The sequence below is a fragment of the Polypterus senegalus genome, chromosome 6, assembly GCF_016835505.1.
Source record: "Polypterus senegalus isolate Bchr_013 chromosome 6, ASM1683550v1, whole genome shotgun sequence".
Lineage (NCBI taxonomy): Eukaryota > Metazoa > Chordata > Cladistia > Polypteriformes > Polypteridae > Polypterus > Polypterus senegalus.
This window is the reverse complement of record NC_053159.1, coordinates 38,325,223-38,340,421: the sequence shown is the minus strand read 5'-3', so window position 1 is coordinate 38,340,421 and position 15,199 is coordinate 38,325,223. Positions and strand designations below refer to the sequence as shown.

At 37.1% G+C, this 15,199-nt stretch overlaps 1 protein-coding gene across 2 annotated transcripts in view; it reads right to left on the bottom strand.

Annotated features, from left to right (window-relative positions):
- The window catches only part of vps16 (vacuolar protein sorting 16 homolog), a 100,895-nt gene that overhangs the window by 38,022 nt on the left and 47,674 nt on the right, over positions 1-15,199 (bottom strand). For both annotated transcript variants that reach the window (XM_039755871.1, XM_039755872.1), the window contains exons 7-9: positions 14,987-15,109; positions 10,290-10,345; positions 2,783-2,872 (exon numbers count right to left, since the gene is read on the bottom strand). In XM_039755871.1, coding sequence (XP_039611805.1) covers positions 2,783-2,872; positions 10,290-10,345; positions 14,987-15,109 — 269 coding nt within the window. The remainder of the gene's footprint in view (positions 1-2,782; positions 2,873-10,289; positions 10,346-14,986; positions 15,110-15,199) is intronic.

The window sequence follows — 15,199 nt, the reverse complement described above, 5'->3', positions numbered from 1 at the left end:
ACGATCTTTTGATTTATTAAAGGAGAAATTTTCAGCAACACCTATATTACCCATGTGTAAAAGTAAATTTCACATGCATTTTTATCACAGGTGAACTTATTTGTTCCAAACTAAATTTTTCATAAGATCTGCACTCAAATGGAATACATTTATAATACTCAAATGAGTGTTTTAAGTTTACAGTAATAATCTATACTTTGTTCACTTCATCTGACTTTTCAAGTGGTATTTCTTTAGTGGCAGACGGTTGGGATGCCCCTTTGACACTAGATCCAGGGGAGCAGCAATGGGATGCACACTACGTTTCCCGGAACACTTGGTGGCAGCCCCCCCAGGACGCATCGGAGCTAAAATTGTGTTACTCCAGAGCTCATCCCTGTTGGGGGAGCTGCATGGCTTCCTGAGCCAATGTGGGCTGTAACACAGCCACACCTGGAAGTGAAGCCTAATTAGGCCAATTACCACCAGGAGCACTTCTGGGTGGGCTATAAAAGGAGCCTGCAGCTACTACTCAAGGCACCAGAGTTGGGAGAAGGAGGATGAAGCTGAAGCTGCCTGGGTGGAGTGGAGAGAGTGTGGTTTTTGGGCATTTTCTTTTGTGTGTGTTCTGTGGACTGCGTAGGGCCTGTGGGACACAGGTAAGACGTGCCCCACGGCTGAAGAACGCAAAGAAAAAATCTTTTTATTTTTAGCTCAGCCACAATTGTCAGTCTGTGTCAGGTCGACGCCTATATGGTGCCTTTCCCACAATATTTTATATATATATATATATATATACATACATACAGTACAGGCCAAAAGTTTGGACACACCTCCTCATTCAATGTGTTTTTTTTATTTTCATGACCATTTACATTGGTAGATTCTCACTGAAGGCATCAAAACTATGAATGAACACATGTGGAGTTATTTACTTAACAAAAAAAGGTGAAATAACTGAAAACATGTTTTATATTCTAGTTTCTTCAAAATAGCCACTCTTTGCTCTGATTACTGCTTTGCACACCCTTGGCATTCTCTCGATGAGCTTCAACAGGTAGTCACCTGAAATGGTTTTCACTTCACAGGCATGCCTTATCAGGGTTATTTAGTAGAATTTCTTGCTTTATCAATGGGGTTGGGAGCAGCAGTTTTGTTGTGCAGAAGTCAGGTTAGTTAGACGATCATTTATTTTTCAACAGGACAATGACCCCAAACACACCTCCAGGCTGTGTAAGGGCTATTTGACCAAGAAGGAGAGTGATGGAGTGCTGTAAATGGTCATGAAAATAAAGAAAACACATTGAATGAGGAGGTGTGTCCAAACTTTTGGCCTGTACTGTATACACACACAAACTCACCAGTCACTTTATTAGGTACACCTTACTAGTACCGGGTTGGACCTTGTTTGCCTTCAGAACTGCATGGCATAAATTCAATAAGGTGCTGGAAACATTCTTCAGGGTTTTTGATCCATATTGACATGATAGCAGCATGCGGTTGCTGCACATTTGTTGGCTACACATCCATGATGCAAATATTCGGTTCCACCATGTCCCAAAGGTGCTCTATTGGATTGAAATCTGGTGAATGTGAAGGTCATTTGAGTACAGTGAACTTACTGTCATGTTCTAAAAATCAGTTTCAGATGATTTGAACTTTGTGGCATGGTGCGTTATCCTGCTGGGAGTGGCCATCAGAAGAAGGAACACTGCGGTCATAAAGGGATATATATGGTCAGCAACAATACTCAGGTATGCTGTGGCATTTAACTGATGCCCAGTTGGTACTAAAGTGCCCAAAGTGTGCCAAGAAAACCAAAACCAGCCTGAAACGTAGATACAAGGCAGGATGGATATATGCTTTCATGTTGTTGATGCAAAAATTCTAATGTTGCAGCAGAAATCAAAACTTACCAGATCAGGCAACATTTTTCCAATATTCCATTGTCCAACTGTAACCTCAGTTGCTTGTTTTTAGTTGACACGAGTAATACCAAGTATGGGCTCATGCTGCTGTAGCCCATCTGTTTCAAGGGTTGATGTGTTGTGCATTCAGAGAAGCTCTTTTGCATACCTTGGTTGTAACAAGTGGTTATTTGAGTTACTGTTGTCTTTCTACCAGCTCAAACCAGTCTGGCCATTCTCCTCCAGCCTCTGGTATCAATCACGCACTTTCGCCCAGAGAACTAGTGCTCATTAAGTGTTTTCCTTATTTCAGACCACTCTCTGTAAACCCAAGAGATGGTTTTGCATGAAAATCCAATTAGATCAGCAGTTTCTAAAATGCTCAGAAGAGCCCGTCTGGCATCAACAACCATGCCACGTTCAGAGTCACTTAAATCAACTTTCTTCCCCATTCCGATGCTTGAACTTCAGCATGATGTCTTGACAATATCTACATGCCTAAACGCAAAGAGCTGCGGCCATTGAATTGGCTGATTAGATATTTGCATTAACAAGCAGTTGAACAGGTGTACCTAATAAAGTGGCCAGTGAATTTGTGTGTATTTGTGTGTGTGTGTGTGTGTGACAGAGAGAGAGAGTGAGAGAGATACTTCCTTTTAATCACCACTTTTAAAGTTTGCTTTTACGTTTTATTCTGTGTGTGTAATAACCTTTTATTGATTTTTTGTGATTTGTTCTTTTTTACATTTTAAGTAAACATTTTTAAAATTAACTTTATTGGACTGAGAAATTTTTTTTGTTATGTGTTTGATGTTGGATGCTACCTTGCCAACTCAGTAGTTGCTCCATTTTGGGAATCTGGAAAAGATGCAGCTTCAGTGATATAAAAAGGATACTGAATGCTTTCATTGCTCTTTCCTGCTACCAAGAGAAGACTATCCCACATGAGAACTACAGATGGCTGCTGACTCCTTGGTCTGCGACACCTGGAAGAAGTTTTAAAAACCATTATACAAGAGTAATAGCTACATTTTAAAATCATATATTTTAATAGAACCATTTTTGATCTATGCTTACAGCATAGCAATAACACACACATGAAGCTAATAAGTGTCAAGCACTTACTTTAAGAAGCAACTTAATCTAGAAATTACTGCATGCAAAATGCTTTTATTAAGACTGCTTAAAAACTGCCATTAATTTCTGCACTTACATTATTTAATGCAACCCCTAAATCTGACCATGCTTCATACTTTGTTAATAAAGCAGTGTCAAACAAACCCAAGTCTATTAGCAGCAGCACTGTAGTATTGTCACATAAATATATTGCACAAGAATCTGGCACTGCCTGGGCTTCCACACATTTAATGTGTGGGAGTTTTCTTCATTCCAGAACTGAGAGGAGGAAGTTAGTGATTGACAGCATAGCCCTTCGAGGGTTGTGCTTTCCAGGCTGCTGTCAGGAACTATTCCAATCAGTAGCCAATTGGGGGTCCGGCCGCAAAATACAAACCGGATTCCAAAAAAGTTGGGACACTATACAAATTGTGAATAAAAACTGAATGCAATGATGTGGAGGTGCCAACATAAATCACGGAACAAAAGTTTAAACTGAGAAAATGTATCATTTAAAGGGAAAAATATGTTGATTCAGAATTTCATGGTGTCAACAAATCCCAAAAAAGTTGGGACAAGGCCATTTTCACCACTGTGTGGCATCTCCCCTTCTTCTTACAACACTCAACAGACGTCTGGGGACCAAGGAGACCAGTTTCTCAAGTTTAGAAATAGGAATGCTCTCCCATTCTTGTCTAATACAGGCCTCTAACTGTTCAATCGTCTTGGGCCTTCTTTGTCGCACCTTCCTCTTTATGATGCGCCAAATGTTCTCTATAGGTGAAAGATCTGGACTGCAGACTGGCCATTTCAGTACCCGGATCCTTTTCCTACGCAGCCATGATGTTGTGATTGATGCAGAATGTGGTCTGGCATTATCTTGTTGAAAAATGCAGGGTCTTCCCTGAAAGAGATGACGTCTGGATGGGAGCATATGTTGTTCTAGAACCTGAATATATTTTTCTGCATTGATGGTGCCTTTCCAGACATGCAAGCTGCCCATGCCACACGCACTCATGCAACCCCATACCATCAGAGATGCAGGCTTCTGAACTGAGTGTTGATAACAACTTGAGTTGTCCTTGTCCTCTTTGGTCCGGATGACATGGCGTCCCAGATTTCCAAAAAGAACTTTGAATCGTGACTCGTCTGACCACAGAACAGTCTTCCATTTTGCCACACTCCATTTTAAATGATCCCTGGCCCAGTGACAACGCCTGAGCTTGTGGATCTTGCTTAGAAATGGCTTCTTCTTTGCACTGTAGAGTTTCAGCTGGCAACGGCGGATGGCACGGTGGATTGTGTTCACTGACAATGGTTTCTGGAAGTATTCCTGAGCCCATTCTGTGATTTCCTTTACAGTAGCATTCCTGTTTGTGGTGCAGTGTCGTTTAAGGGCCGGAGATCACGGGCATCCAGTATGGTTTTACGGCCTTGACCCTTACGCGACAGAGATTGTTCCAGATTCTCTGAATCTTCGGATGATGTTATGCACAGTTGATGATGATAGATGCAAAGTCTTTGCAATTTTCGCTGGGTAACACCTTTCTGATATTGCTCCACTATCTTTCTGCGCAACATTGTGGGAATTGGTGATCCTCTACCCATCTTGGCTTCTGAGAGACACTGCCACTCTGAGAAGCTCTTTTTATACCTAATCATGTTGCCAATTGACCTAATTAGTGTTTATTGGTCTTCCAGCTCTTCGTTATGCTCAAATTTACTTTTTCCAGCCTCTTATTGCTACTTGTCCCAACTTTTTTGGGATTTGTTGACACCGTGAAATTTTGAATCAACATATTTTTCCTTTAAAATGATACATTTACTCGGATTAAACGTTTGATCTGTCATCTACGTTCTATTACAAATAAAATATTGACATTTGCCATCTCCACATCATTGCATTCAGTTTTTATTCACAATTTGTTTAGTGTCCCAACTTTTTTGGAATCCGGTTTGTACCAAAAGACAAGGAAAAACCCGTAATGAGATGTCTGATTGAAGGTCCATGATTGCATTCTCTTAAAAGGAAATAAACGAAAGGAGTTAATTAAAAAAAAAAAGGAATGTCGCTTGAACCGACCATTCACCATCTTCTGCTGCTTACCAAGTCCAAGTTGTAGGGGCAGCAGTCTATGCAAAGATGTCAAGACATTGAACAAGAGGGTGAGGTGTAAATAAACCAGTGTAAATAAATGGGTCTGCTTAAGCAACTGGTTGAATTCAATAACCAAAAATTAAATAATGTCTTATTTTTCATCTTCATATCATTTTACAGATAGAATTATTGATAAAACCAATCAAAGTGCTACACTAATTTGCACTGTGATATGGCTAAAAAAAAAACAAAAAAAAACTGAGCTTTTGACAGATTAGTGTTTCACTGTTAATTCAATAAACTAACTGGAATAATTTATTATGCCTAGGCAAGTGATTATTAAAAATAATCACTGAGTAATTTCGGCTTCATATAAAAATATAATGCATGAAAGAAATATGTAAATATGATTAATATGCAGTTAATTTAGATTAAAAATTTTTATCAAACAATTAAATGTGATTATATTTTTGAATTGATCAGCCCTAGATTTTAATTCCATATAGAAATATGTGAACAGCATGAAAAAAAAAAATAAAATTATCAGTTAAAATAACTTTGTAAGGAAATAGAAACCGATTCAGAACAAATGTGCAGAATAATACATTTCAAGCTAATATATATGCAGCTGGCACAAAAAAATCAGATTAAAGCATTCAATTTGAAATATTGCCGCTGCTAGTAAATTTTTAATAATAATCTCAAACAAATGTTTACCTACTATATACAGAAAATACTCCTCAATTGCAAAAAACAGTATAATTTATTTTATATATCAATTTCTTTATTAAACTCTATCCAAAAGTGCTTTACTTATATACTTTCTTACAGAATATTTCCAGTTTTGACACAGACAGTTTAAGGGAGTTGTTAATAAACAGAAAGGTCATGGTAAAAAGCAAGAAGATTCTATTCAGTTGTTGTACACAGATTTCACAAACAGGGTTCTGTTTTAAATATAATCTGCATGCAAAAATCATGAAGAATGCCTTTATTTATTTTTTATGTTTTTTTTTTTGTCAACAGTCTTCTGCAAAGCCAGAGGCATTCTTCTATAAGCACTTTTGGGAACAAGCCCACAAAATGTCATGAATTATTTAGCCACTTAGTAAAGCTCATGAAATAAAGTGTATTTGAGTACCACATTATAATATACTTAAAACTATACTTTAGTTTGATTACTTAACAGAGTTTAAGTGTTCTCATTTTTCTAAGTGTGTGATTTGTTCAAAATCAAAGCCACCCTAAATGTAGGAAATAAGATATTATTTTTTGCTCAATAGCTGCTTGCCAGTCAGTATATCAGATTTCATTACAAATGAAAAAAAAAATTAACATTTAATTCACTCAGCATTAATGATGATGAGTGAAACATGTACAGAGTGAAATCTTAGTTTGTTATGAGAGTTTAAAAAAATGCTAAATGAAAAATCTGACATCATTCATGTGCTAATAATCTGATCAAAAATCTCAAAACTCAAAAATCTGCTGAGAAAATAATCAGAGTTGAGGTTTGAATTCACAACCCTTTCCTGTTTAAACATTAAGTCAACCGGACACAAGAGGATTCTAGTTCAGTCAAAAGTTGTTTAACAGAATTAGAATTACTTCTATAAATCTATAAATAAGTAAAATACACAATAGTTGATATACATTTTATTCTATTTCACTCAGACTTCAGTAGACTAGATGAACAAATGTTTGTGCATGCTAATGGTGTAAGAAACATCTTTAAAAGTCAGTAAATTGTCAGTCAGTAAATACTTTACAGAGGCATTATGCAACTACCGTTAACAATCTACAGATGTATTTCCATATACAGTGGGGCAAAAAAGTATTTAGTCAGCCACCAATTGTACAAGTTCTCCCACTTCAAAAGATGAGAGAGGCCTGTAATTTTCATCATAGGTATACCTCAACTATGAGAGACAAAATGAAAAAAAAAATCCAGAAAATCACATTGTATGATTTGTAAAGGATTTATTTGCAAATTATGGTGGAAAAAAGTATCTGGTCAATAACAAAAGTTCATCTCAATACTTTGTTATATACCCTTTGTTGGCAATGACAGAGGTCAAACATTTTCTGTAAGTCTTCACAAGGTTTTCACACACTGTTGCTGGTATTTTGGACCATTCCTCCATGCAGGTCTCCTCTAGAGCAGTGATGTTTTGGGGCTGTCGCTGGGCAACACGGACTTTCAACTCCCTCCAAAGATTTTCTATTGGGTTGCGATCTGGAGACTGGCTAGGCCACTCCAGGACCTTGAAATGCTTCTTACGAAGCCACTCCTTCGTTACCTGGGCGGTGTGTTTGGGATCATTGTCATGCTGATATACCCAGCCACGTTTCATCTTCAATGCCCTTGCTGATGGAAGGAAGTTTTCACTCAAAATCTGACGATACATGGCCCCATTTATTCTTTCCTTTGCACGGATCAGTCATCCTGGTCCCTATGTTTCCACCCCCATGCTTTACAGTAGTATGGTGTTCTTTGGATGCAACTCAGCATTCTTTCTCCTCCAAACACGACGAGTAGAGTTTTTACAAAAAAGTTCTATTTTGGTTTCATCTGACCATATGACATTCTCCCAATTCTCTTCTCGATCATCCAAATGCTCTCTAGCAAACTTCAGATGGGCCTGCACATGTACTGGCTTAAGCAGGGGGACACGTCTGGCACTGCAGGATTTGAGTCCATGGTGGCGTAGTGTGTTACTGATAGTAGCCTTTGTTACTTTGGTCCCAGCTCTCCGCAGGTCATTCACTAGGTCCTCTCGTGTGGTTCTGGGATTTTTGCTCACCATTCTTGTGATCATTTTGACCCCACAGAGTGAGATCTTGTGTGGAGCCCCAGATCAAGGGAGATTATCAGTGGTCTTGTATGTCATCCATTTTCTAAAAATTGCTCCCACAGTTGATTTCTTCACACCAAGCTGCTTACCTATTACAGATTCAGTCTTCCCAGCCTGGTGCCGGTCTACAGTTTTGTTTCTGGTGTGCTTTGACAGCTCTTTGGTCTTGGCCATTGTGGAGTTTGGAGTGTGACTGTTTGAGGTTGTGAACAGGTGTCTTTTTTATTGACAACGAGTTCAAACAGGTCCCATTAATACAGGTAACGAGTGGAGGACAGAGAAGCCTCTTACAGAAGAAGTTACAGGTCTGTGAGAGCCAGATATCTTGCTTGTTTGTAGGTGACTAAATACTTATTTTCCACCAAAATTTGCAAATAAATTCTTTAAAAATCAGACAATGTGATTTTCTGGATTTTTTTTTTCTCATTTTGTCTCTCATAGTTGAGGTATACCTATGAAGAAAATTATAGGCCTCTCTCATCTTTTTAAGTGGGAGAACTTGCACAATTGGTGGCTGACTAAATACTTTTTTGCCCCACTGTATACTATCATGAACAGTACATGACTTATAGTAGTGTGTAATTAAAATCATTTTACATATTATTGAAGATTACAATAATCAGGACAGGAAAAATATAAATATGTTTAATAAATAATGCTGGATCCCTGGGTCAACCTACACAGCTCTTGAAAGTCACCCACTTGCATACCTCTCAAGTATAACAAGATGCAGCTTTTTGCTACCTCATTTTTATGTTCTCCTTCTCTCTGTATCTTTTGCGCTCTCTTATTCCTGGTTTTCTGTCCTACTGGAGTCATTTTCTTTTATACTCCTTTTTTTTGTTTACTGGAACACTCCCCCTAACAGACACTTGCCTATACACCATTGAGCTCTATTCAACCAACAGACAAGACTCTTGGGCAACTTCTGAGATATCTGTTTTAAAAAGTTCCCTAGGTAAAGAACATTTATTGCTAACTTGATTTAAAGGATAAGTTCTTATTTTTCAAGTCAAAGGCATTTCTTCACAAACATGGTGTATATGCCTTTGCCACATTAAATTATGTTCTAAAGTTAAGTGCTTTCTATAAATTAAATTTAAAAAATGCCTTCCCTGCTCTGGTGCTTCACAATGGATGGTTATCAGGCACTGAGGGATATCTTAAAAACTTACCAAACAAATCCATTGCTCAAGGCAAGATAGTTGTTGATTATTGATCCACATTTTCCATGTACCCAAACTCTCATGTAAACACTGAACTAAAAACAAACCAACCATGAGGCACAAAAAGTTTACTGTGATTTGGTCTGTTGGGAGAAAAGCACACCCTGGGGGCATGAAAGCTTGCTGCTCAGGAAGAGTATGTGCTGGTGATTTTTTTTTGTTCAGAAATTTCATATACAAAAAGTGTGTGTAATTGCAAGACACAGATCAATACTCGACAATTGTCTTGGCTTGAAAAACGGATGTTTTTGGTAATTTTGAAGAATTTCCCTCATACCCATACACTGCAATATAAAGTGACAGTACGGGCATGATTTTTTTACATTTATAGAAAGTGATTAACTTTAGAACACACCTTTGCATGGCAAATGCATATATAGCACTTTTGTGACACTGTGCAAGGAGGTCCAGGACAGACTGCACTTGCTAAGGATACTCAGGTCTTTTGATGTGTGCAGCAAGCTGCTGGAAATGTTCTACCGGTCCATAGAAGCCAGTGTGGTGTTCTATAGTGCATTCTCCTGGGAAAGCAACCTAAGCTCAAAAGAACCACAATTATAATCAGGAAAGCTCCATCACAGGGTGAACCTTGGACACATTGGAAGCCACTGTGAAAAAGAGGGTGACGGCAAAATTCGATGCTATCATGAAAAATCCCCTCTATCCCTTCCAGTACAGTAAGTGCTCTCTTGGAGCATATTTGGCCAGAGGCTCATTCCATCCCGATATGCTAAGAAGCACTTCTGAGAGGTCTTTCCTGCCCACTGCTATCAGGCAATTCATGCTTCTACCCAATGGACTCAGTAGGTTTTTATTTATTTATTAATTGATTGGTTGTATTAGCAGTTCTGTGACTCTGTATCCCTATTTTTTGTGGTTCTGCTGCTGTATGCAACTGAATCTCCCCATGGGATTCATAAAGTTTATCTAATCTAAACTTCACAGTTGTCAACAGTTACAGTAATAATAGAAAGTTTGTGAATGCTCATTAAATGTGAGGTTTTTAATGAAGTTCTTGTTTTATCATAACTAGTCCTAATTTTACAGATTATATGAATTGTTTAGTGATGCTTCAATGGTGCTCTTCGATAACTAATTCTTGACTTACCATACCATCTGTTTTGGTGGTGCATGAAACTTGCAGTCAAATTCCCCAAGCTTCTCCTAGATAAAAGTATGCAAAACAAATTGCCTATTATTAGAATGAAAGGCAAAAATATAAAACACTGATGTGACCACCACTGGATGGTGGAGAAATCATAAATAATAAACAAAATTAGATCAGAACAGACAACATGATCTTGGATCAACTTCTAAATTGGCAGCTACTTCCTCAATCCACTGGCATTATAAATTAAGTACCTGAAGAGCTATATATAATATGATTTTGTTATAGAAAAATGTAAAAATTTAAGAATTATTGATAACTCACTTTTGATTTATTTAAAAAAAACTAAATAATTAGTAACACACTATAGTGAAACAAAACTTTTGGTTATTCTTTTAATTAATTCTTATAGAATATTTTTGCTGCACAAATGCAGCCTGTAATAATGAACTGGAATTATTATACAGGAGTGGAATTTGCATCCTCTGCTGGGCATCACATTGTGCATCTGCGGCAGGTAAGGAGGGGGAAAAATGATGTATTAAAACAAAAATAACTTTTGATCCTGTTGACATTAGGAAAAGGGAAAACAGCTGTTGTTCAGTTTCTGCCATCATATGTGGCAAACAAAAATTGATTACAAATAAAGTATACTAGGAATATATGCGCATCACAGTTATAAAATGTTTAGCATTGCTACCTCAAAGCTTAAGGATCAAACCACTGTATGTTTGGAATCTGTTTTTTCTCTCTGCATCACATTCAATTTCTCTGGAAGTGTCAGTATTCACCCACATGCCAAAGACAGGCATTGCATATTGATTAGCACTCTGTATATGGGTGAATGTATGCACAAGTGTCCTCTTAAGTAGACTAGCATCCCAACCAGGGCTGTTACCTTCATTGTTCTCAATGTAAAGTGTGCATGCCAAATGATAAAGCTGCAAATCAGAAATGGGATCTACTGTATATTTAACCATTCATATAAATTTAGATTTTTATTACTTCTATCTTGATGGGTATATATAGGGGAAAGGGAAAACTTACATTAAAAATATTGTTTATTTTATTGGCAGAAAACCTACTAGGAGAGATCATTTAAGAATGGACAAGAAATCAGTAACAGGAACATGAGATAAAATAGAATCCAGTACAATTAACAGTACCTAGGTACCTAAAGTCAGGAGATTTAAAATGTGAAAGTGTGATAATTCTAATAGATAAATTATGCATCCAAAGATTCCTTTGGTTTTTTAGAAATGTTCACGATGAGAAGGAAGTCTGCGGGAAGTAAAAAATATTTTGGGTAGTAGTTCTATGCAGCAAGTGAAGAGTTAAATAAATAAATAAATAAATAAATAAAAAGGCATGCCTAATACACAAATAACACTGCTTTACATACACTGTGTGCACAATTATTAGGCAAGTTGTATTTTTGAGGATTAATTTTAATATGGAACAAACACAGTGCTATCAGTCAATCCAAAATGTTAATAAACCTGAAACCTGAATGTTTCACAACGGAAATGTGAGTGTGAACATCATCAGGGGAATACATATGTGCGAACAATTATTAGGCAACTATTAGTGTGCAGATTTATTATGCAACTAAAGGAAAAATGAAAATTTTCCCATCTCACTTGTTTATTTTCATCTGTTATAGTGAGAATAATAAACAAACACCTCAAAATTTACAAATAAACATCTCTGACATTTCAAAAAAAATAAATCAATCAATCAATGACCAATATAGCCACCCTTCTTTCCAATAACAGTCATAAGCCTTTCCATTCATGGAGTCTGTCAGTTTCTTGATCTGTTGACGATCAGCTTTTTGTGGAGCAGTGACTACAGCCTCCCAGACACTCTTCAGAGAGGTGTATTGTTTTTCTCCCCCGTAAATCTAGCGTTTAAGAAGTGCCCACAAGTTCTCAATAGGGTTTAGGTCAGATGAGGAAGGGGGGCCATGTCATTATTCCCTCATCTTTAAGGCCTTTACTGGCTGGCCACGCAGTGGAGAACTTCGATGCAAGTGATGGAGCATTGGCCTGCATAAAAATCATGGTCTTTTTCCTGTATCACTGTTTGAAGAAAGTGTCTTCGAAAAACTGGCAGTAGGTTTGGGAGTTGATTTTGAGTTCATCTTCAATGCAAAAGGTCCAACTAGCTCATCTTTAAAAATACCAGCTCATACCAGTACCCCACCTCCACGTTGGAGTGGAGCTCTGTGCCCATTACTGATCCACAGGTCCATCCATCTGGTCCATCAAGAGTCACTCTCATCTCATCGGTCCATAAAACCTTTGAAAAAAATCTGTCTTCAGATATTTCTTGGCCCAGTTTTGACGTTTCAACTTATGTTTCTTGTTCAGTGGTGGTTGGGTTTCAGCCCTCCTTACCTTGGCCATGTCTTTGAGCACTGAACACCTTGTACTTCTGGGCACTCCAGGTAGGTTGCAGCTCTGGAATATGAAAGTACTGGAGGATAATGGGTTCCTGGTAGCTTCACGTTTGATTCTTCTCAAATCTTTGGCAGCTAATTTGCATCTTTTGTTCTCAACACGTTTCTTGCGACCCTGTTGACTATTTGCAACAAAATGTTTGACGGTTCTGTGATCACACACCAATATCTTAGCAGTTCCAAAAGTGCTGCATCCCTCTGAAAGATTTTTTACAATTTTGACTTTTCAGAGTCAGTTAAATCTCTTTTTTGGCCTGTTTTGCCCGAGGAAAACTAGCTGCCTAATAATTCTGCACACCTTGATATAGGGTGTTGATCTCCTTAGGCCACACCTTCCCTCATTACACAAATACACATCACCTGACGTGCTTAAATCCAATAAGCATTCAAGTTAATACAGCTTGGAGTTGGAATATACGCATAAAAATTATGATATGGTCAAAATACTCACTTGCCTAATAATTGTGCACACAGTGTATACATATTTATTTCTGCATCTATTTAACATGCCATAAACCTGAAATTAATTAAAGCCAAGTGCTATATAAAACCATGTTCAGGGTAAACTACAGAAAAATTAGGAGGCATTTATCTCTGTCTGAACCTACCAAAAAAGGAAGTCTCTAGTGGAGACTGGTGTAACCAAAATGAAAATAGAGTGAGGGGAAAAAACATCTAAACAGATCAGCAAGTATCCTTCCACTTATTAAATCTAACTGACAGATACTCAAGCCTATCCTGGGCACATTACATATAATAATGTAAAATGCCATTGCACTTACTGATATCCACAACTGGAGCACCTCAAGATTATTTAGCAGTGGACTGTGAAACTACACATATGAATTGACCTGCTTGTTAAAGCATCTCAGCAATGCAAAAGTCTGAGGCATATTCTCTTCCTGATAATACTTTCACTTGTTTTCTGTAACTTTTAATCCTTAGTTGCTGTATATGTCTCTTAGTGAACTTTGCACTGTTGATACCACATGAAGTGCAACATTAGCCAATGAACAAACTGTTACTGTGCAGAACATGTAACCACTGAATGAGGGGAGGTGGTGCATCTTCAATTAAAATGCTTGAATACGTTCAGTTTAATTGTATATCAAAAGAGTGTTTTTGAAAGTGGTTTAACAATATTTTAATAAAAATACACTTGTTCAGAACAGTGTTTCCTAACTTCGGTCCTGAGGGCTCACTGTGGCTGCAGGTTTTTATTCCAAACAGCTTCTGTTTTTAATTGAACTCCTGGGCTAATTAAGTGATGTGTTATTTCCCAAGTTCTGTGTTTTGGGAACAATATAGAAATTAGAAAACTAAGTCTGGTAAAAAAAAATAATATATATATAATATACATTAAAATGTACCAAGCAGTTATATGGGAATAATGTATTTTTATTTGTTTTTAAAAATGCTTTCATCTTGATTTTCATGCTAATTTCCAGGTATTCTAATTGTTTAGTTAATCCATTATTTGCTAATTAGTGGGTCTGATGCTGAAGTAGTTGCAGCCTTTGATTATTCAGTTTTTGCCAGCGTGTCTGATCTGCTCGTTTTTAATTGTCATTAATAAGATACAATGAAGGCCACAGTGTGTCCCCAGGACCGAGGTTGGGAAACACTGGTTTAGAATGTTGCGAGTACAAGACTCGATGACTTGCCATGTGGGTTATGTGACATGAACATAATGTTTTTGAAACAACATTCTTTAAAGTCTGGTCAATGAACCACTCTGTTAAGTTTGCAACATTTGCTATTTAAAGATTTCACATTTGTATCATTAGCTTGTTAAAATGCTACTGAAGTAATATTTAACAGAGTAATATTTAATGAAGGAGTCAAATTAATTCAAATTTCAAATGCCAGAAACTCATGGTACTTGAATTTTCCAAACAAGTCCCTCCTCATGCAATGAACTTCTCCTACACAAACACAAAGCACTTCCAGCAGCTAAACTAAAAACAATCAGTAAGTGTAATTCTAATAAAAAACAACAACAACATTTATTTATATAGCACATTTTCATGCAAACAGTAGCTCAAAGTGCTTTACATATTAAAGAATAGAAAAATGAAAGACACAATTATAAAACAAAATAAATCAACATTAATTAACATTGAATAAGAGTAAGGTTCAATGGCCAGGGGGGACAGAAAAAACAAAAAAACTCCAGACGGCTGGAGAAAAAATAAATAAAATAAAATAAACAGAATGACTGAAATTTAGTAAATACCTTTAGGTTTGAGGTTCCCATCCAAATGCATCCTGTATTAGTGTAAAGTGCCAAGTACTTGTAGTTGAAAGAAGCTGACATGTGCAAATAGCTGCTTATATCTGGGTCAAGCCCCGGGACAGTCTAAAGTAAATAAAAAAAAAAAAAGAGATGCCATGTATAGAAATCACAAATTTCTAAGCAATTAAAAGTTGTCTCTTCTGCTTAAGCTTA